Source organism: Eretmochelys imbricata, chromosome 14 (assembly GCF_965152235.1).
Source record: "Eretmochelys imbricata isolate rEreImb1 chromosome 14, rEreImb1.hap1, whole genome shotgun sequence".
Lineage (NCBI taxonomy): Eukaryota > Metazoa > Chordata > Testudines > Cheloniidae > Eretmochelys > Eretmochelys imbricata.
The window spans coordinates 54435417-54455458 of NC_135585.1; the positions used below are offsets into that span (position 1 = coordinate 54435417).

General features: G+C 68.1%; 2 protein-coding genes across 2 annotated transcripts in view; one reads left to right on the forward strand and one right to left on the reverse strand.

Annotated features, from left to right (window-relative positions):
- Positions 1-20042, reverse strand: part of ABHD16A (abhydrolase domain containing 16A, phospholipase) — a 536419-nt gene that overhangs the window by 242125 nt on the left and 274252 nt on the right. The gene's annotated exons all lie outside the window — the stretch shown is intronic.
- Positions 1180-19750, forward strand: MDC1 (mediator of DNA damage checkpoint 1). Its single transcript, XM_077833702.1, is given in 18 exon segments — positions 1180-1264; positions 1267-1307; positions 2019-2148; positions 2491-2522; positions 2524-2944; positions 4103-4181; positions 5031-6754; positions 7068-7163; positions 7427-7495; positions 7776-7820; positions 8282-8749; positions 8915-9015; positions 9174-9812; positions 10209-10322; positions 11841-12023; positions 12172-12297; positions 18894-19004; positions 19421-19750. Coding segments are annotated over 18 exon segments (4719 nt in total). The 3' UTR covers positions 19676-19750.

Below are 20042 nucleotides of genomic sequence, written 5' to 3' on the forward strand. Positions count from 1 at the left end.
CCCTTTTAGCCATCCAGCCCCATGCACCCCCTCCAGCCATCCAGCCCTCTACATGCCATCTGTCCATCCATCCAGCCCCATGCATCCCCTCCAGCCATCCAGCCCCATGCACCCCTTTTAGCCATCCAACCCCATGCACCCCCTCCAGCCATCCAGCCCTCTACATGCCATCTGTCCAGCCATCCAGCCCCATGCACCCCCTCCAGCCATCCAGCCCTCTACATGCCATCTGTCCAGCCATCCAGCCCCATGCATCCCCTCCAGCCATCCAGCCCCATGCACCCCTTTTAGCCATCCAGCCCCATGCACCCCCTCCAGCCATCCAGCCCTCTACATGCCATCTGTCCAGCCATCCAGCCCCATGCACCCCCTCCAGCCATCCAGCCCCATGCACCCCCTCCAGCCATCCAGCCCTCTACATGCCATCTGTCCAGCCATCCAGCCCCATGCACCTCCTCCAGCCATCCAGCCCCCATGCACCCCCTCCAGCCATTCCCTGCAAATCACCCCCAGGCCCCGATCTTCTGGAGGACTGGTGTGTACGCTCTAGCCTCCCACACCAAGGCTCTATGGTTGCGCGGTATTCTCTGCACAAGCGTATTCACCTCCATGGTCGCAGGTGACGTCATGGGGAGAAGAGGGCGGGGCCCGCGGTGGGGGAGGACCTCGGCGCGTACGCTCTAGCTACTCTTACGGCCACGCCCTCCCCTCTATGGTTCCGGTGAGATTGTCACGGACCGCAGCCGCCATGCCTTGGAGGACCCAGCCTGCCCAGTCCAGCCTGCAAAAGCCCCCACGGCTCGATGGTTCCAGTGGTAACGTCTAGGCAACGCGTTTCCTCTCTATGATCTCAGGTGGCGCTCGTCGGAGGAGCGACAGCGCCTCCATGTTGTGGCGGACCCGTCGTGTACACTCTAGCCTAGGGCATGGTATCACTCTATGGTCTCCAGGGTAATATCTACCCGAACATTGGCCTCTCTATGGTCCTCGTTGGCGCCAAAAGGGCGGGGTGACGGACTCGTAAGTGAACAATCTAGCCAGGAACCCTGTGCTGCTCTATGGTTCCGGGTCGACACTCTACACGCACATTCGCCTCCTCTCGATGCTCCAACCTCCAGACGAGGCCCTAGGGAGCGGCGGGGCGGGAACAAGGGCGGTAGGACCCGCCCCATCCCATCAATGACGGGCACCCACAGTGACCAATCAGAACAAGAGAAGGCTATGCCGGAAGGCCCCGGCTGGCCAATCAGGGGCCTCCCCGCTGGGATCGCGGAGAGGGACCTGGGGGGCCACAGTTGGAACAGGAGGTGAGGGGGGGGCCTGGCAGAGCTGGGGGGCAAAGAGGGGCGGGGCTGACAGGGGGCACTGGGAGGAGTGGGGCACGGGGGGCTGACGGGGTGGGGGGGCAGTGAGGGGCACGGGAGGGGGGGCACTGGGGCGGGGAGGGGGCAGTGAGGGGCATGTGGGGGGTGCCGGGGCTGCCGGGGGGGGCAGTGAGGGGCACGGGAGGGGGGCGGGGGGCTGACAGGGAGCGGGGGGGGCAGAGAGGGGCACGGGAGGGGGCCCTGGGGCTGACTGGGGGCAGAGAGGGACACGGGGGGGCACTGGGGGGGACGGGAGGCTGACGGGGCGCGGGACAGTGTGGGCTCGGGGGGGGCCTGACAGGGGCGGGGAGGGGCATGCGGGGGGGTGCCGGGCTGCCAGGGGGGCGGGGGGCAGGACTGACAGGGAGCACTGGGGGAGGGGGGCACTGGGGGACCGGAAGGGGGCAGTGAGGGGCACGGGGGGGCTGACGGGGTGGGGGGGCAGTGAGGGGCACGGGAGGGGGGGCACTGGGGGCGGGGAGGGGGCAGTGAGGCGTATGTGGGGGGGTGCCAGGGCTGCCAGGGGGCGGGGGGGGCAGAGAGGGGCACTGGGGGGTGCTGGTGCTGCCCGGGGGGTGGGGCTGATAGGGGCACTGGGGGGAGGGGAGTACTGGGGGGGTGCCCGTCACTCACCCTGTGACTGTTGCCCTGCAGGCCATGGATCAGACCCAGCTGCTGGAGTGGGGGGAGGACGGGGACCCCTCTGGGGGAGAGGCCGACGGGGAAGTCCCCCGGCCCGTGGGGCGGCTGCACCTGCTCAGCAGCAAATATGGGCCAGAGCAAGGTCAGTGGTGCTGGGTGGGGATGGGGGGAGGGGGCTGGGGCCGGCCCCGCCCATCAGAGCCACCTGCTCCTTGGAGATTTCACCTGCTCACCTGGGGGATCCTATTGGGATCCAGGAAGTGGGCGAGCACCGGTGCTCTGATGGCCCTCGATGGTGGCATCCTGGCGCCAGGACTCCTGGGTTCTCTCCTGAGCTGTGGGAGGGGAGTGGGGGCTAGTGGTTAGAGCGGCGGGGGGCTGGGAGCCAGGACTCCTGGGTTCTCTCCCCTACTCCGGGAGGGGAATGGGGTCTACTGGCTCACCCTGGGCGTCAGGACTCCGGGGTTCTCTTTCTCCCCCGCAGATTTCTGGATCTACCCCGGGGAGAATGTGGTGGGGGCGGCTGCCGAGCTGCCAGGTCTGCCTGCCGGCCCCCTCTGTCTCCAAGGCCCATGCGGTGATCGAGGTCCCGGTGCCGGGTGGACCCCACTTGCTCTATGACCGGGGCAGCCTGAACCGGACCCGGCGCCAGCGTGCCGTGCTGCTGCCCCATGTCCGCTACAGCCTGGAGGATGGCGACACCCTCATGTTCGGGGACGTGGGCTGCCAGTACTTCCTGCTGCCCCTGGTGGGCGCCGACCCTGAAGACTCTCTGGAGGTGCCACCCACCCAGCCCCGGGTCCCCAACACCCTGGCCATCGAGGAGACCCCTGCGCCCAGCAAGAGGATGGGCTACGGGGCCCTGCTGGCCAGGGACTCTGAGGATGAGGAGGAGTCGCAGGGCGGAGGAAGGCTCCTGCAACTACCGGGGAGCAATGGTGAGTTGGGATTGTGGGGATGGGTCTGTAATGTTATTGCAGACCCTAAAATAACAAACCAGCAACCCCACGCTCATACCATTGCTGGTTTGTTTTTCTGTTTGGGCTCCCGCTTCCACTTAAATTACATCTAGCTATTGCATTATTAGGGCAACCCCGTGATATTATGGTAGGCCCTACAATAACAAACCAGGCGTGGCACAAGTCGGGCTGGGGTGCGGCAGGACTGCCAATGATTCTGTGTCTGGGCTCCTGCCCTCAAGTTTACACAGAGCCCTGGAGTGAAGGGACCCTATGGTACTGTGGTAAACCCTTCAATAACAAACTAGCCAGGGCATGAGTGTGGGGGGACTGGGCATGATTCTATGTCTGGGCTCCTCCCTCTTCCACACAGATTACACAATCCTCGCACTTGGGCAACTCTATAATATTATGGTAGGCCCTACGATAATGAACTAGCCACGGTCTGCACGCAGTGGGGCTGAGAGTGAGTCTGTGTCTGGGTTCCCACTTCCACACAGATTAGGCACAGTCCTGGCATTAGGGCGACCCCCTCCGTATGATATTATGATAGGCTCTACAACAACAAACCAGGCATGGCATGAGTGTGGGATTCAGAAGTGTGGGGGATGGGGGTTGAGTCTGTATGGACTCCCTCTTCCTGCAAGGTTACACACAATCGTGGCACTAGGGTACCCTGTGATATTACTATAGACCCTACAATAACAAAGTAGCTAGGTGAGGGCATGAGTAGGGTAGTGGGAGGTTCTGTTGAGCCCCCGCCCCGCCTATGCACAGGGACCTTATGATATTACTGTAGACCCTACAATAACAAACCAGTGTTGATGGGCAAGCATTCCTGGGTTCTGTTCCTGTGGCGTAAGGGCTAGTCACTGGAGCAGGGGAGGGGGCTGGGAGTCGGGACTCCTGGCTTTGTTTGCTTCGTCTACCCCTCTCTATTACAGTAGACCCTACGATAACAAATTGGGGGTGGGAGGGATGAGGGTCGGGAATTCCATGTCTGGACTTCCCCTCTGGTTACTGACAGCGCCAGCGCTCAGGCATCCTTCGATATTATGGTAACAAACCTTCTGCAGGTGGGAGACGCACAGGCCCCCGGATTCTCTGCTGACACCCTGTGTCTGTCTTCTCCACCAGGCTCCGACTCCTCCTCTGACACCGGAGTCCGTTCCGACGCAGCGTTCTCCTCCCCGTGCGCAACTGTGGTGCCGGAAAGGTAGAGACGGACATAGGTTCTGTCCTGGCTCTGGGAGGGGAGCGGGGTCTAGTGGTTAGAGCGAGGGGGGGATGTGCTGCAGGGAGCGAGGCAGGGGGCTCAGCAGGGGGCGCTCTCCTCCAGCAGTAAGTGCTGACCCCAAGATCCCAGTGCGGCACTGTGCTGCGGGGGCTTGGTAGCAGGAGCTGCCCCATGGGGTGGGCTCAGTAGGGGGCGCTGTGCTGTGGGGCAGGGAGCTCAGTAGAGGGTGCTGGGGGAGACTTGGTAGCAGGAGCTGTGTCGTGGAGCGGGCTTGATAGAGGCTGTCGGGGGGGCTTAGTAGTGGGAGCCATGCCGCAGGGTGGGCTTGGTAGGGGGCATTGTGCTGTGGGGCAGGGGGCTGCTGTAGGGCTCAGTAGGAGGTACTGGGGTTGGGGGGTTCAGTGGGGGGGGCTGTGCTGCGCGGCAGGGGGTTCGGGAGGGAGCACAGGCACGTTCGGGGGGGTGCTATGCTGAGGGGCGGGGGCTTGGTAGGGAGCGCAGCGGGGCTTGGTAGGGGGCACTGTGCTGTGGGGTGGGGGGTTCAGTGGAGGGAGCTGCGGGGGGCTCGGGAGGGAGCTCAGTGGGGGCGCTGGGCTGTGGGGCAGGGGGTTCAGTGGGGGGTGCTGTCCTGAGGGGTGGGGAGCTCGGGAGGGAGCGCAGTGGGGCTCAGTAGGGAGCGCTGTGCTGTGGGGCGGGGGTTCAGTGGAGGGCGCTGCGGGGGGCTCGGGAGGGAGCTCGGTGTGGGCGCTGTGCTGTGGGGTGGGCGGTTCGGTAGTGCTGACTCTGTCGGTTACGGTGGGTTCTGATCTGCTGTTCTCTGCCCCCCAGTGATGAGGAAGGTGGCGAGACCCCTGACGCCCCCTGCCCCTCCCTGCGCCTGAGCTACGGCGGCGAGAGGCCCCCCGGCCCGCCGGAGAACGGAGTCGCTGCCCTGGGTGCCGAGCAGCCCAGGGCCATGGGGGTTGTTGGGACGGCCCGAGAGCCTGCGCTGGCCGCCTGCCGCTTGGTCAAGGGGCCTGGCCACACGGGCGTCGCCACGGGCACGGGCCAGGCACCAGCTGTCGGGGGCCTGGGGAACGGTTGCCCCGCTGAGGTGGGCAGCGTTACAGATGTGGAGGAGGAGGTACGGCATCCAGATGTTGTGCAGAAGAGCCATGGACCTGTTGTCCTGGGGGAGAGCGATACAGATGTGGAGAATCTAGATGTTGTGGATCCAAAGAGCCACCCGCCTGCCGTTGAGCTGGGTGGTGATACAGATGTGGAGGAGGAGGCAGAGAATGCAGATGTGCATCCAAAGGGCCATCAGCTTGCCGGAAATGGGGACAGCGATACAGATGTGGAGGGGGCTGGTGTGAATCCAGATGTTGTAGGTCCAAAGAGCCATCAGCCCGGAGTTGAGGTGGACAGCGATACAGATGTGGAGGAGGCGGCAGCAAAGAATCCAGATGTGCAGCAGAACCATCGACATACTCTCCCTGGGGGCAGAGAGACACATGTGGAGGGGGGAGTGGAGAATCCAGATGATACGCATCCCGAGAGCCATCACTCTGCCAAAGATGGGGAGAGCGATACAGATGTGGAGGAGGTTACAGATGTGGAGGATGTACAGAAGAGCCATCAGCCCGCTGTTGAGGTGGGCAGTGATACAGATGTGGAGGAGGAGAAGGCAGAGACTCCAGTGGTTGTACCGAACAACCATCAACTTGTTTCCCCAGGGGGCGGAGATGCAGATGTGGCGCGGGCGGTGGGAAAACCAGATGTGCATCCTAAGGGCCATCAGCCTGCAGGAAATGAGGACAGCGATACAGATGTGGAGGAGTTTGTGGGAAATCCAGATGTCACTGCAAAGAGCCATCTACCCGCTATTGATGTGGGCAGTGATACAGATGTGGAGGAAGAGGAGGCAAAGAATCCAGATGTTGTAACGAAGAACCATCAACTTGCTCTCCCTGGAAACAGAGATACAGATGTGACGGGGACAGTGGGGAAACCAGATGTGCATCCTAAGGGCCATCGGCCTGCAGGAAATGAGGACAGCGATACAGATGTGGAGGAGTTTGTGGGAAATCCAGATGTCACTGCAAAAAGCCGTCTACCCGCTGTTGATGTGGGCAGTGATACAGATGTGGAGGAGTCTGTGGGGAATCCAGATGTTGTACAGAGGAGCCATCAGCCCACTGTGGAGGCAGGCGATGATACAGATGTGGAGGAGGCTGAGGGGAAACCAGATGTTGGAAGACAAAAGGACCCCCTGCCTGTCGCCACTGGGGACAGCGATACAGATGTGGAGGAGAATCCAGATGTTGGCCAACAGACGCTCCACCTGCCTACAGCCAGTGGAGACAGCGACACAGATGTGGAGGGGGCTCCCGGGGCAGAGTTCGACCAGGCACCAGGTCTGGTGGGGGGCCCAGCCCAGGCAGGTGGGGAGGAGCTACCGGCCCCCCAGTCCAATGTCAGCCCAGAGGCCAAGGTGATGGACACCGAGGGGAACGAAGAGCCAGCGTGGGGCCCAGCCCAGCCCGGAGACGACAGCGAGACGGATGTGGAGGGTAAATATGGGGGCTGGGAGACACAGGCCCTGCCCCTGCCGTCCCGGACGCCTGGGTCCCGTTCCCTGCCCCGGTCTCCGGCTCCCGAGGGGTGAGGGCCCTGCCCTGCCGTCCCGGACGCCTGGGTCCCGTTCCCTGCCCCGGTCTCTGGCTCCCGAGGGGTGAGGGCCCTGCCCTGCCGTCCCGGACGCCTGGGTCCCGTTCCCTGCCCCGGTCTGCGGCTCCCGAGGGGTGAGGGCCCTGCCCTGCATGCTGGGATGGGATCAGGCGCGTCAGTTTCACCTGGAGTCTCCGCTCTCCTTCCCCTTCCCAGATGACGCTGATTTTGCCCTGCAGGCCACGCAGTGCTACCTGGCTGAGGAGACCCCGTCCTCGGGGGCCGAGGCCGCCAGAGCCCCCGCGGCAGCAGGTGGGACTCCTGAGTTCCATCCCTGGCTCTGGGAGGGGAGTGGGATCTGTGGTTAAGGGGGGAGGGCGGAGCCAGGACTCCTGGGTTCTGTATCTGTGTGACCTCTGGCATGTCCCTTCCCCTTTCTGTGCCTCAGTTTCCCCCCATGACCTAGCGTTCGTCCCTCCCTCTGAGCAGGCGATCTGTGGGGTTGTGTGGCCGTGAGCGAAGAGATGGGTGGTGGGAAAGCTGTGAAGGACCCTGGGTAATTCCTCTCTCCACAGATTCTGGGAGCAGCCTAGAGGAGGAAGCCACCCAGACGTTTGTCTTCAGATCGCCCCCACCGGCAAAAGGTGGGTTGGGGGGGAATCCAGCCCCCCATGATCCCAGCCCCCATCAGCGTCTCCTCCCGGGGTGGCTCCATCTGGTGGCCAGACAGGGCAGCTCAGTCTCCATGGCCCTGCTGGGCTGAGAACTCACCAATGTATGTATAGGTCACCAGAGGGGCGGAGTTAGTGATGCCCCTGGGGGTGGGGCCGCAGGCAGGGGGTGGAGTTAGTGACCCCAGGGGCGGGGCCTCAGGCAGTCACCCCTCCCCCACCAATTCCTGCTGCCACTCTCATCCCTTTGCAGGGTCCGTGATGTCGCCCCCTGCTGGCCCAGCCCTGCACGCTCCAGGTGAGCACAACAGCCCCACGCTGGGTTAAGGCGCTCAGGGTAAGGGGGGGGGCAGAGAGGAAACCCGTCTGGAGCCGCCATCTTGGATTTCATGGTGGGGAGGAGGAGGAGAGGTTGCTAAGGATTCTGGGAAGCGTGAGAGCTGCTGCCATGACAGACCTGCCCTGACTGGTCTCCCCGCCTCTGTGCCAGGCTGGGCCGAGCCACCCAGTGCTGACTGGAGTGATTGGAGCAGGGAGCTTGGAGCCCGAACTCCTGGGTTCTCTCCCTGGCTCTGGGGGGGGAGTGGGGGCTAGTGGTTAGAGCGGGGTGGGATGGGAGCCAGGACGCCTGGGTTCTCTCCCCGGCTCTGGGAGGGGAGTGGGGGCTAGTGGTTAGAGTGAGGAAGAGGGGCTGGGAGCCAGGATGCCTGGGTTCTATCCTCATCTTCTTTTCCCCCCTCCTCCTCCCCCCACCCTCAGTCTGCGCCTCTTCAGAGAAGGAGGAGGACTCGGACGAGGATCTGTATGTTGTGGGGGCGACTCAGTCGTTCTGCGAGGACCCTGGGCTCCGCTCGGACCAGCCCACCCAGCCCTTCACCCCCGAGGAGGACACCCAGCTGCTGCTCCGCCATCCGCCACCAGGGGGAGCCCTGTCTCAGGAGCCGGCACAGCCCGCAGTACCCGGCCCGGCCTCTGGGGGGCTGCTGCCCCTCGGCACCCAGGCCCCCGCTGCTGCTCGCCTCGGCCTCAAGGAGGGGTCAGAGCCCCCTGGCCGGGCACTGCCAGCAGGGGGCGCTGGGGGGGAGCTGCCGGAAGAGGAGGAATCCCAGCCCGTGCGCCTCGTGCTGAGCGCCCCCCGCAGACCAGCCCTGGCACTGCAGGGTGAGGGCGGGCGGGCAGGAGCGGAGCCCGGAGGCAGCCGCTCCGGGCAGCGCCTGAGACGGCAGGGTGAGTGATGGGGGGGGGGGTGTGGGGGGGGGTGTGGGAGACACCCTGTGCAAGGAGCAGGGGTGTTGCTGGCAGTCACATGATGTGCCTTGGCAGGCAGCGACATCTAGTGGCAATGAAGGGAACTGCAGTTGCTGATTGGAATTAATTCATCCTCTTCTCCAGGTGGCCCGGAGGCTGCGGAGAGATGGGAGACCCCAGCGGCTGTCGGGGTCACGGGGGCTGGGGCCCACCCGTCGGGGGCACGGCCTGAGGATGCTGGGAAGGTGAGCAGGGGCTGGCGCCCTCTCCTGGAGGAATGGAGACTGCACGCACTGACTGGGGAGCTCCTGCACCACGCTCTCCCAGAGCTGGGGACAGAACCCAGGAGTCCTGGATCGCAGCCCCCCAATCTCTTTCTCTCTTCCCCCCCCCCCCGCCCCAGGTCCCAGAGGTTCATCCCAGTCCTTCCACACCCGTGAGGCGCCGGAGCCTGCGATCCGTTCCGGTTCCCTCTCCCCCACCACCAGCCCCTGCTCCAGAGAGGCGGAGCCGGCGGGGTGGGGCGGAGAAGCCAGTGGGGTCTGGAGACCCCAGCCAGCCCACCCCGGCCGCCCCCCAGCGTAGGGGGCGGCGTCAGCTCTGCAGCCCGGCCGTGTACATGGAGGCGCCGGAGCCGGGGAGCGTCAAGGAGGTGGACCAGCCCGGCCCTGTGAAGAGGCCCAGGAGGGCTGTGCGGACCCAGGACCCCCCCACGGAGCCAGAGGTCTCGAGCCAGGGGGCTCCAGGCCGGGCCCGGAGATCTCGGGGGGCTGCAGGCACGGAACCAGCCCCAGCCAACAAGCCCAGGAGGGGTTCAGGGGGACCAGAGCCGGAGGCGTCGCAGGGCCGAGCCCGGCGGTCCCAGAGAGTCCCCGCCCAGGAGCTGGCCCCCAGGAGGAGGGGTGCTGCAGAGCCAGCCAGGGAGGCCCGAGGCAAGCGGAGAGGGGTGGCCACCCCGGATCCGCCTCAGGTGCAGGGCAAGGGACAAGTGGGCAGTACCATGGCCCAAGAGGATGCTGGGAGCAATGCCAGAAAGAGGCAGGTGGGTAACAGGCCACTGGGCAGGACTGGCAGGGCTGCGAGAAAGTCCCTACCGCAGGTGTCGGGCCCCACCCCTAACTTGCTATGGACAGGGCCTGGCCACTGGGAGGCGGGGCCTAATATGGGTGGGGCCTGGGCACTAGGGGGCAGGGTGTAATTTATCGGGTGGACAGACTGGCTGCGGTTGTTTGCAAAATGGGCGGGGTATAATTTTCTGGGGGCGGAGCCTGATACGGTGTGGTGGGGGAATCCATTGCTGGGGTGGACTCGAGGTGCAGGGCCTGTCCTGCGAGGGGGTGGGACTATGGGGGTCGTGGTCTAAGTGGCTAGGGAGAACTCCGAAGGGGCGGGGTGGGGGGGCTGTAAGTGAGTCTCACTCCCCTCATTCCCCCTGCAGGAGGCGCCGGTCCCCACATTGCGCCGTCAGAGCACAGAGAACAAGGTGGAGGGGCTGCGAGCCAGGGCCCCTCGCCGATCCCAGGGGGCAGCCGGTGGCACGACCTCCCCCAGGGTAAGAAAGCCCAGGACTGCGGGGCGGGGCGGCCAGTAGGCTGGGACACGGGGGCCCTTCCCCTCTAGGGGGTGCCAACTCCCACCCCGCCCCACGTATCTCCCAGCTCTGGGTTCTATCCTGGCTCAGAGGAGGGAGTGGGGGGAGACGACAGGGACTGTGTAGACCGATCTGTAGATGATACATAATCTGCCCGCCTCTGGGGAGACACACACTGAGTTCTTCACCTTCCCAGAGGCGGTGGGGTCGGACTTTAGCCCTGGGGCTTTGGGCTCCGTCCCCCCAGCTCACCACCCCCCTCCTATGGCCTCCACGGCTTAATTTGTCACAGTAAATCGGCTGGGAAAAGTGATATCTGTCGGTTTGTTCATATCGCTTCTCGCAGCAGACTTAGCAGCCAGCTGGGAGGCGGTGAAAAGCGATGTTAACAGACAAGTGTCACGTCTCGCAGCAGTAGACCACTAGCTAACCAACCAAACCGTCCCCCTCCGAAAAGAGAGGGGAACGTGCAAAGCACCTTAGTTGCGTTTCTGTGCTGTCGGTCCAGGAAAGAACAGAGACGGCTCTGCGTTACTTCTGTGACTGAGTCAGGAAAAGACCCTCCTACGTAAATCAATGCCCATGATTGGGACGTGTCGAGGTGCACATTTATTTGTGTTTCCTCAAATTAATGAAGCGTTTTAGGGAAAACTGGCAGAGCGGCCACCAGCAGGAGTTGGTGGCCGCGCTCTCAGGCCACCAAAAATGTGTCGTGAGAAGGCCTGAGGAGGTTAACGCATGGCGGTGATGCGCTGGCTGCGGCTCGTGGACCTGTTTCCTGCGTCAGTTCGCTGCCATGACGCCCTGGTGGTTGGCTGTTCCTGTGGCCAGCAGTTCCCCTCGTGCGTTACTTTTAGTCCCGTCCCCCCACTCTCCCCCCCCTGCACACACACACACTCGGGGTTTCCGTTGGGCCATTTGTTCAGAGTCCAGAGGCCTCCTGCCCTGGGCTGACCTGCTGGGGCCGGTGTGGGGCAGGACACGGCCTGTTGGGCCCTGGCATGGGTGCAAGGCGGGGGGGGGGAAAGGGGGGGGGGTCTGGAATCCAGGCTCCAGCAGGCCTGCACTGGAGTGGAAGTGGGTGGTCAGGCTGTACCAAGTTGGGGGGGGGGGAGCTGTACCCCTACCTTTAACAGACCTAATGGGAACGTACCAAGCCGTAAGGGTGGGGTAGGGGAGGAATTTACCATGGTGCCTTGCTGTGGGGAGGGGATGAGGAGCTGGTAGCCAACAGCTCCCCCTCCTTGGGGTGGGGGGGGACGTACCAAGTTACCCTGCCCGGGGGGGGGGGGAGGGTGTGAGGGGACCATACCAAACAGCCCTGCCCCCTGGGTGGTGGGGAGGGGGATTTAGCAAGTTACTCTGCCCCTGGGGGTGGTGGGGAAGGGACTGTACCAAGCCGCCCCGCTTGCGAGGGGCGGGGCGGGGGGCAGTCTGGGGGACGGGCTGGTCCGTGCTGACTGGGCTCCCCGCCCCCAGGTGCTGTTCACGGGGGTGATTGATGAGGCGGGCGAGCGGGTGGTCTCGGCGCTGGGCGGGGCGCTGGCCCAGTCGGTCTTCGACTGCACCCACCTGGTGACGGACCGGGTGCGCCGCACCGTCAAGTTCCTGTGCGCCCTGGCCCGGGGGGTGCCCATCGTCACGCTGGACTGGCTGGACAAGGTACCCCCGGGGGGCAGGGGGGACCCTGTGGGGGAGGGAACGATTGGGGCGAGGCTGGGGACCGGAGGCGGGGGGGGGGGGGGGGCGGGAGAGGAAACAACATTGGGGGGCTGCCCCAGGTGACCCTGCCCCCCTTCCCCTCCCCCAGAGCGGGCGCAGCACCTGTTTCCTGTCGCCCAGCGGCTTCCTGGTGCGGGACCCCGAGCAAGAGCGAAACTTCCACTTCAGCCTGGCCCAGTCGCTGCAGCGAGCGCGCAGGGGGGCCCTGCTGCAGGTGAGACCCCCCCCCGACCCCATTGACACCCCCTGCGCCACGCGGGGGGCCCTGCTGCAGGTGAGACCCCCCGACCCCATTGACACCCCCCTGCACCATGCGGGGGGCCCTGCTGCAGGTGAGACCCCCCCCGACCCCATTGACACCCCCTGCGCCACGCGGGGGGGCCCTGCTGCAGGTGAGACCCCCCCGACCCCATTGACACCCCCTGCACCACGCGGGGGGCCCTGCTGCAGGTGAGACCCCCCCGACCCCATTGACACCCCCTGCACCACGCGGGGGGCCCTGCTGCAGGTGAGACCCCCCCGTCCACCCCCCGACCCCATTGACACCCCCTGCGCCACGCGGGGGGCCCTGCTGCAGGTGAGACCCCCCGACCCCATTGACACCCCCTGCGCCACGCGGGGGGCCCTGCTGCAGGTGAGACCCCCCGACCCCATTGACACCCCCTGCACCATGCGGGGGGCCCTGCTGCAGGTGAGACCCCCCCCGACCCCATTGACACCCCCCTGCGCCACGCGGGGGGGCCCTGCTGCAGGTGAGACCCCCCCGACCCCATTGACACCCCCTGCACCACGCGGGGGGCCCTGCTGCAGGTGAGACCCCCCCGACCCCATTGACACCCCCTGCACCACGCGGGGGGCCCTGCTGCAGGTGAGACCCCCCCGTCCACCCCCCGACCCCATTGACACCCCCTGCGCCACGCGGGGGGCCCTGCTGCAGGTGAGACCCCCCGACCCCATTGACACCCCCTGCACCATGCGGGGGGCCCTACTGCAGGTGAGACCCCCCCATCCACCCCCCGACCCCATTGACACCCCCTGCGCCACGCGGGGGGGGCCCTGCTGCAGGTGAGACCCCCCCGTCCACCCCCCGACCCCATTGACACCCCCTGCGCCACGCGGGGGGCCCTGCTGCAGGTGAGACCCCCCCGACCCCATTGACACCCCCTGCACCACGCGGGGGGGCCCTGCTGCAGGTGAGACCCCCCCCCGACCCCATTGACACCCCCTGCACCACGCGGGGGGCCCTGCTGCAGGTGAGACCCCCCCCGACCACCCCCCGACCCCATTGACACCCCCTGCGCCACGCGGGGGGCCCTGCTGCAGGTGAGACCCCCCCGACCACCCCCCGACCCCATTGACACCCCCTGCGCCACGCGGGGGGCCCTGCTGCAGGTGAGACCCCCCGACCCCCCATCCACCCCTCTGACCCCATTGACACCCCCTGCACCACGCGGGGGGCCCTGCTGCAGGTGAGACCCCCCCCCGACCCCATTGACACCCCCTGCGCCACGCGGGGGGCCCTGCTGCAGGTGAGACCCCGCCCCCCCATCCACCCCTCTGACCCCATTGACACCCCCTGCACCACGCGGGGGGCCCTGCTGCAGGTGAGACCCCCCGACCCCCCATCCACCCCTCTGACCCCATTGACACCCCCTGCACCACGCGGGGGGCCCTGCTGCAGGTGAGACCCCCCCCGACCCCATTGACACCCCCTGCACCACGCGGGGGGCCCTGCTGCAGGTGAGACCCCCCCGTCCACCCCCCGACCCCATTGACACCCCCTGCGCCACGCGGGGGGCCCTGCTGCAGGTGAGACCCCCCATCCACCCCTCTGACCCCATTGACACCCCCTGCACCACGCGGGGGGCCCTGCTGCAGGTGAGACCCCCCCCGTCCACCCCCCGACCCCATTGACACCCCCTGCGCCACGCGGGGGGCCCTGCTGCAGGTGAGACCCCCCCGTCCACCCCCCGACCCCATTGACACCCCCTGCGCCACGCGGGGGGCCCTGCTGCAGGTGAGACCCCCCATCCACCCCCTCTGACCCCATTGACACCCCCTGCACCACGCGGGGGGCCCTGCTGCAGGTGAGACCCCCCCGTCCACCCCCCGACCCCATTGACACCCCCTGCGCCACGCGGGGGGCCCTGCTGCAGGTGAGACCCCCCCGTCCACCCCCCCGACCCCATTGACACCCCCTGCGCCACGCGGGGGGCCCTGCTGCAGGTGAGACCCCGCCCCCCCATCCACCCCCCGACCCCATTGACACCCCCTGCGCCACGCGGGGGGCCCTGCTGCAGGTGAGACCCCCCCCCCCGACCCCATTGACACCCCCTGCACCACGCGGGGGGCCCTGCTGCAGGTGAGACCCCCCCGTCCACCCCCCGACCCCATTGACACCCCCTGCGCCACGCGGGGGGCCCTGCTGCAGGTGAGACCCCCCATCCACCCCTCTGACCCCATTGACACCCCCTGCACCACGCGGGGGGCCCTGCTGCAGGTGAGACCCCCCCCGACCCCATTGACACCCCCTGCGCCACGCGGGGGGCCCTGCTGCAGGTGAGACCCCCCCGTCCACCCCCCGACCCCATTGACACCCCCTGCACCACGCGGGGGGCCCTGCTGCAGGTGAGACCCCCCCGTCCACCCCCCGACCCCATTGACACCCCCTGCGCCACGCGGGGGGCCCTGCTGCAGGTGAGACCCCCCCGTCCACCCCCCGACCCCATTGACACCCCCTGCGCCACGCGGGGGGCCCTGCTGCAGGTGAGACCCCCCCCCCGACCCCATTGACACTCCCTGCGCCACGCGGGGGGCCCTGCTGCAGGTGAGACCCCCCCGTCCACCCCCCGACCCCATTGACACCCCCTGCACCACGCGGGGGGCCCTGCTGCAGGTGAGACCCCCCCGTCCACCCCCCGACCCCACCATTGACACCCCCTGCGCCACGCGAGACCCCCCCGTCCACCCCCCGACCCCATTGACACCCCCTGCACCACGCGGGGGGGCCCTGCTGCAGGTGAGACCCCCCCGTCCACCCCCCGCCCCCATTGACACCCCCTGCGCCACGCGGGGGGCACTGCTGCAGGTGAGACCCCCCCCCCGACCCCATTGACACCCCCTGCGCCACGCGGGGGGCCCTGCTGCAGGTGAGACCCCCCCGTCCACCCCCCGACCCCATTGACACCCCCTGCACCACGCGGGGGGCCCTGCTGCAGGTGAGACCCCCCCGTCCACCCCCCGACCCCATTGACACCCCCTGCGCCACGCGAGACCCCCCCGTCCACCCCCCGACCCCATTGACACCCCCTGCACCACGCGGGGGGGCCCTGCTGCAGGTGAGACCCCCCCGACCCCATTGACACCCCCTGCACCACGCGGGGGGCCCTGCTGCAGGTGAGACCCCCCCGACCCCATTGACACCCCCTGCACCACGCGGAGGGCCCTGCTGCAGGTGAGACCCCCCCCGTCCACCCCCCCGACCCCATTGACACCCCCCTGCGCCACGCGGGGGGCCCTGCTGCAGGTGAGACCCCCCCGTCCACCCCCCGACCCCATTGACACCCCCTGCACCACGCGGGGGGCCCTGCTGCAGGTGAGACCCCCCCGACCCCATTGACACCCCCTGCACCACGCGGGGGGCCCTGCTGCAGGTGAGACCCCCCCGTCCACCCCCCGACCCCATTGACACCCCCTGCACCACGCGGGGGGCCCTGCTGCAGGTGAGACCCCCCCCGACCCCATTGACACCCCCCTGCACCACGCGGGGGGCCCTGCTGCAGGTGAGACCCCCCCCGACCCCATTGACACCCCCTGCACCACGCGGGGGGCCCTGCTGCAGGTGAGACCCCCCCCGACCCCATTGACACCCCCTGCACCACGCGGGGGGCCCTGCTGCAGGTGAGACCCCCCCCGTCCACCCCCCGACCCCATTGACACCCCCTGCACCACGCGGGGGGGCCCTGCTGCAGGTGAGACCCCGCCCCCCCGTCCACCCCCCGACCCCATTGACACCCCCTGCACCACGCGGGGGGCCCTGCTGCAGGTGAGACCCTGCCCCCCCCATCCACCCCTCTGACCCCATTGACACCCCCTGCACCACGCGGGGGGCCCTGCTGCAGGTGAGACCCCGCCCCCCCCATCCACCCCTCTGACCCCATTGACACCCCCCTGCGCCACGCGGGGGGCCCCTGCTGCAGGTGAGACCCCCCCCGACCCCATTGACACCCCCTGCACCACGCGGGGGGCCCTGCTGCAGGTGAAACCCCCCATCCACCCCTCTGACCCCATTGACACCCCCTGCACCACGCGGGGGGCCCTGCTGCAGGTGAGACCCCCCCGTCCACCCCCCGACCCCATTGACACCCCCTGCGCCACGCGGGGGGCCCTGCTGCAGGTGAGACCCCGCCCCCCCATCCACCCCCCGACCCCATTGACACCCCCTGCACCACGCGGGGGGCCCTGCTGCAGGTGAGACCCCCCCGTCCACCCCCCCGACCCCATTGACACCCCCTGCACCATGCGGGGGGCCCTGCTGCACGTGAGACCCCCCCGTCTACCCCCTCTGACCCCATTGACACCCCCTGCACCACGCGGGGGGCCCTGCTGCAGGTGAGACCCCCCCGTCCACCCCCCGACCCCATTGACACCCCCTGCGCCACGCGGGGGGCCCTGCTGCAGGTGAGACCCCCCCGTCCACCCCCCCGACCCCATTGACACCCCCTGCGCCACGCGGGGGGCCCTGCTGCAGGTGAGACCCCCCCGTCCACCCCCCGACCCCATTGACACCCCCTGCACCACGCGGGGGGCCCTGCTGCAGGTGAGACCCCCCCCGACCCCATTGACACCCCCTGCACCACGCGGGGGGCCCTGCTGCAGGTGAGACCCCCCCGTCCACCCCCCCGACCCCATTGACACCCCCCTGCACCACGCGGGGGGCCCTGCTGCAGGTGAGACCCCCCATCCACCCCCCCGACCCCAATGACACCCCCTGCACCACGCGGGGGGCCCTGTTGCAGGTGAGACCCCCCCCAACCCCATTGACACCCCCTGCACCACGCGGGGGGCCCTGCTGCAGGTGAGAACCCCCCGACCCCATTGACACCCCCTGCACCACGCGGGGGGCCCTGCTGCAGGTGAGACCCCCCCGTCCACCCCCCGACCCCATTGACACCCCCTGCACCACGCGGGGGGCCCTGCTGCAGGTGAGACCCCCCCGTCCACCCCCCGACCCCATTGACACCCCCTGCACCACGCGGGGGGCCCTGCTGCAGGTGAGACCCCCCCGTCCACCCCCCCGACCCCATTGACACCCCCTGCACCACGCGGGGGGCCCTGCTGCAGGTGAGACCCCCCATCCACCCCTCTGACCCCATTGACACCCCCTGCACCACGCGGGGGGCCCTGCTGCAGGTGAGACCCCCCATCCACCCCCCCGACCCCATTGACACCCCCTGCACCACGCGGGGGGCCCTGCTGCAGGTGAGACCCCCCCCGACCCCATTGACACCCCCTGCACCACGCGGGGGGCCCTGCTGCAGGTGAGACCCCCCCCGACCCCATTGACACCCCCTGCACCACGCGGGGGGCCCTGCTGCAGGTGAGATCCCCCCCGTCCACCCCCCCGACCCCATTGACACCCCCTGCACCACGCGGGGGGCCCTGCTGCAGGTGAGACCCCCCATCCACCCCCCCGACCCCATTGACACCCCCCTGCACCACGCGGGGGGCCCTGCTGCAGGTGAGACCCCCCCCGACCCCATTGACACCCCCTGCACCACGCGGGGGGCCCTGCTGCAGGTGAGAACCCCCCGACCCCATTGACACCCCCTGCACCACGCGGGGGGCCCTGCTGCAGGTGAGACCCCCCCGTCCACCCCCCCGACCCCATTGACACCCCCTGCGCCAGGTGAGACCCCCCATTCACCCCTCTGACCCCATTGACACCCCCTGCGCCACGCGGGGGGCCCTGCTGCACGTGAGACACCCCCCGTCCACCCCCCCCGACCCCATTGACACCCCCTGCGCCACGCGAGACACCCCCTGTCCACCCCCCCGACCCCATTGACACCCCCTGCGCCACGCGAGACACCCCCCGTCCACCCCCCCGACCCCATTGACACCCCCTGCGCCACGCGGGGGGCCCTGCTGCACGTGAGACCCCCCCCGACCCCATTGACACCCCCTGCGCCACGCGGGGGGCCCTGCTGCACGTGAGACCCCCCCGACCCCATTGACACCCCCTGCGCCACGCGGGGGGCCCTGCTGCAGGTGAGCCCCCCCGTCCACCCCCCTGACCCCATTGAGACCCCCTGCGCCATGCGGGGGGCCCTGCTGCAGGTGAGACCCCCCCGTCCACCCCTCTGACCCCATTGACACCCCCTGCACCATCCTGGGGCCCTTGCTGTTGAGACCCCTTCCCCCCCCACACTGCCCACTTCGGGGGGCCCGTCTGCATGTTAAGCCCAACTGGCTCCCCCCAACATCCACCCCCCACTAGCCTGTTGCAGGTGAGACCCTCTGAACCCGCTCGCACCCCCATCCCCTCCCCACCATACACCACATGGGGGGGGGGACAGCTGCAGTTGTGGGCCCCCCCCCACTCATGCCCTAAGCACCCTGGTGAACCCATCTGGGCAGGATGCCGCCTGCAACTGGCCCTGTCACAAGCTCCTCACCCTCGAGGTCTCAGCTGTGGACACATGGTCCCTGGGTCCTGGCCCTCGCTGGCTCCGCCCCTTCCACAGGCTCCGCCCCTTCCCTCATGGGAGCAGGGCGTGGGTCAGTCACAACCGCGTCCCCCTCCCGCAGGGCTACGAGATTCACGTCACCCCCAACGTCAAGCCGGAGCCCGAGCACATGAAGGACATCATCCAGTGCAGCGGGGGGGTCTTCCTGCCCCATATGCCCCGGACGTACAAGGTGAGGGGGGAGTGAGGGGCACCGGCAGAGCTGGGAGAGGGGCTGCGGGTTGGCAGTGAGGGGCAGGGGAGGTTGGGGGGGGGGAAGTGAAGGGGAGGGGAGCTGCGGGGCAGCAATGAGGGGTGCAGGGAGGAGGGGAGGGAGTGAGGGGCACAGGAGGAGGGGAGCTGTGGGGCAGGAGTGACGGAAGAAAGTGCGGGCTGTGGGTCGGGACTGAGGGGCACGGAGGGGGCTGCGGGTTGGCAGTGACAGGCAGGGGAGGTTGGGGGGGACACGGGGAGGGGGGCTGAAGGGCAGCAGGGAGGAGGGGAGGGACTGAGGGGCACAGGAGGAGGGGGGCTGCGGGTCGGGACTGAGGGGCACAGAAGGGGGGGGGGGGCTGCGGGTCGGGAGTGAGCAGGATTTAACCCTTTCAGGACAAGCGCGTCATCATCTCCTGCCCCGAAGACCTTCCCCGCTGCCGACCCGCCCTGAGCGCCCGGCTGCCCGTCGCCAGCACCGAGTTCCTCCTGACGGGCATCCTCCAGCAGGCTGTCGACCTGGCCTCCTACCGCCTGGACGGCACGCCTGCCCCGCCCAGTGCCGCTACCCCTGCCACCCGGGGGAGCAAGAGGAAGGGGGCAGCGGGTCCTGCCCCCGCCCCGCCCAGGTCTGCCAAGAGGCGGCGCTGAGGGGTCCTTGGACCTATGAGCCTTAACCCTGTAAATACCCCGCTTTTCTAGCTCAATAAAGTCATTTTGAAATAATGTGGCTAATACGGGGCCTTTTTCCTCCAGGGGGCGCCGGCTCCCACCCGGTCCCAGGGCGGGGACTGGCTGGCTCAGGGGGGCGGGGAATGGGGCACGGGGCCTGTCCCCTCTAGGGGGCGCCGGCTCCCACCCGGTCCCAGGGCAGGGACTGGCTGGCTCCGGGGGCCGGGGAATGGGGCACGGGGCCTGTCCCCTCTAGGGGGCGCCGGCTCCCACCTGGTCCCAGGGCGGGGACTGGGGCACGGGGCCTGTCCCCTCTAGGGGGCACCGGCTCCCACCCGGCCCCAGG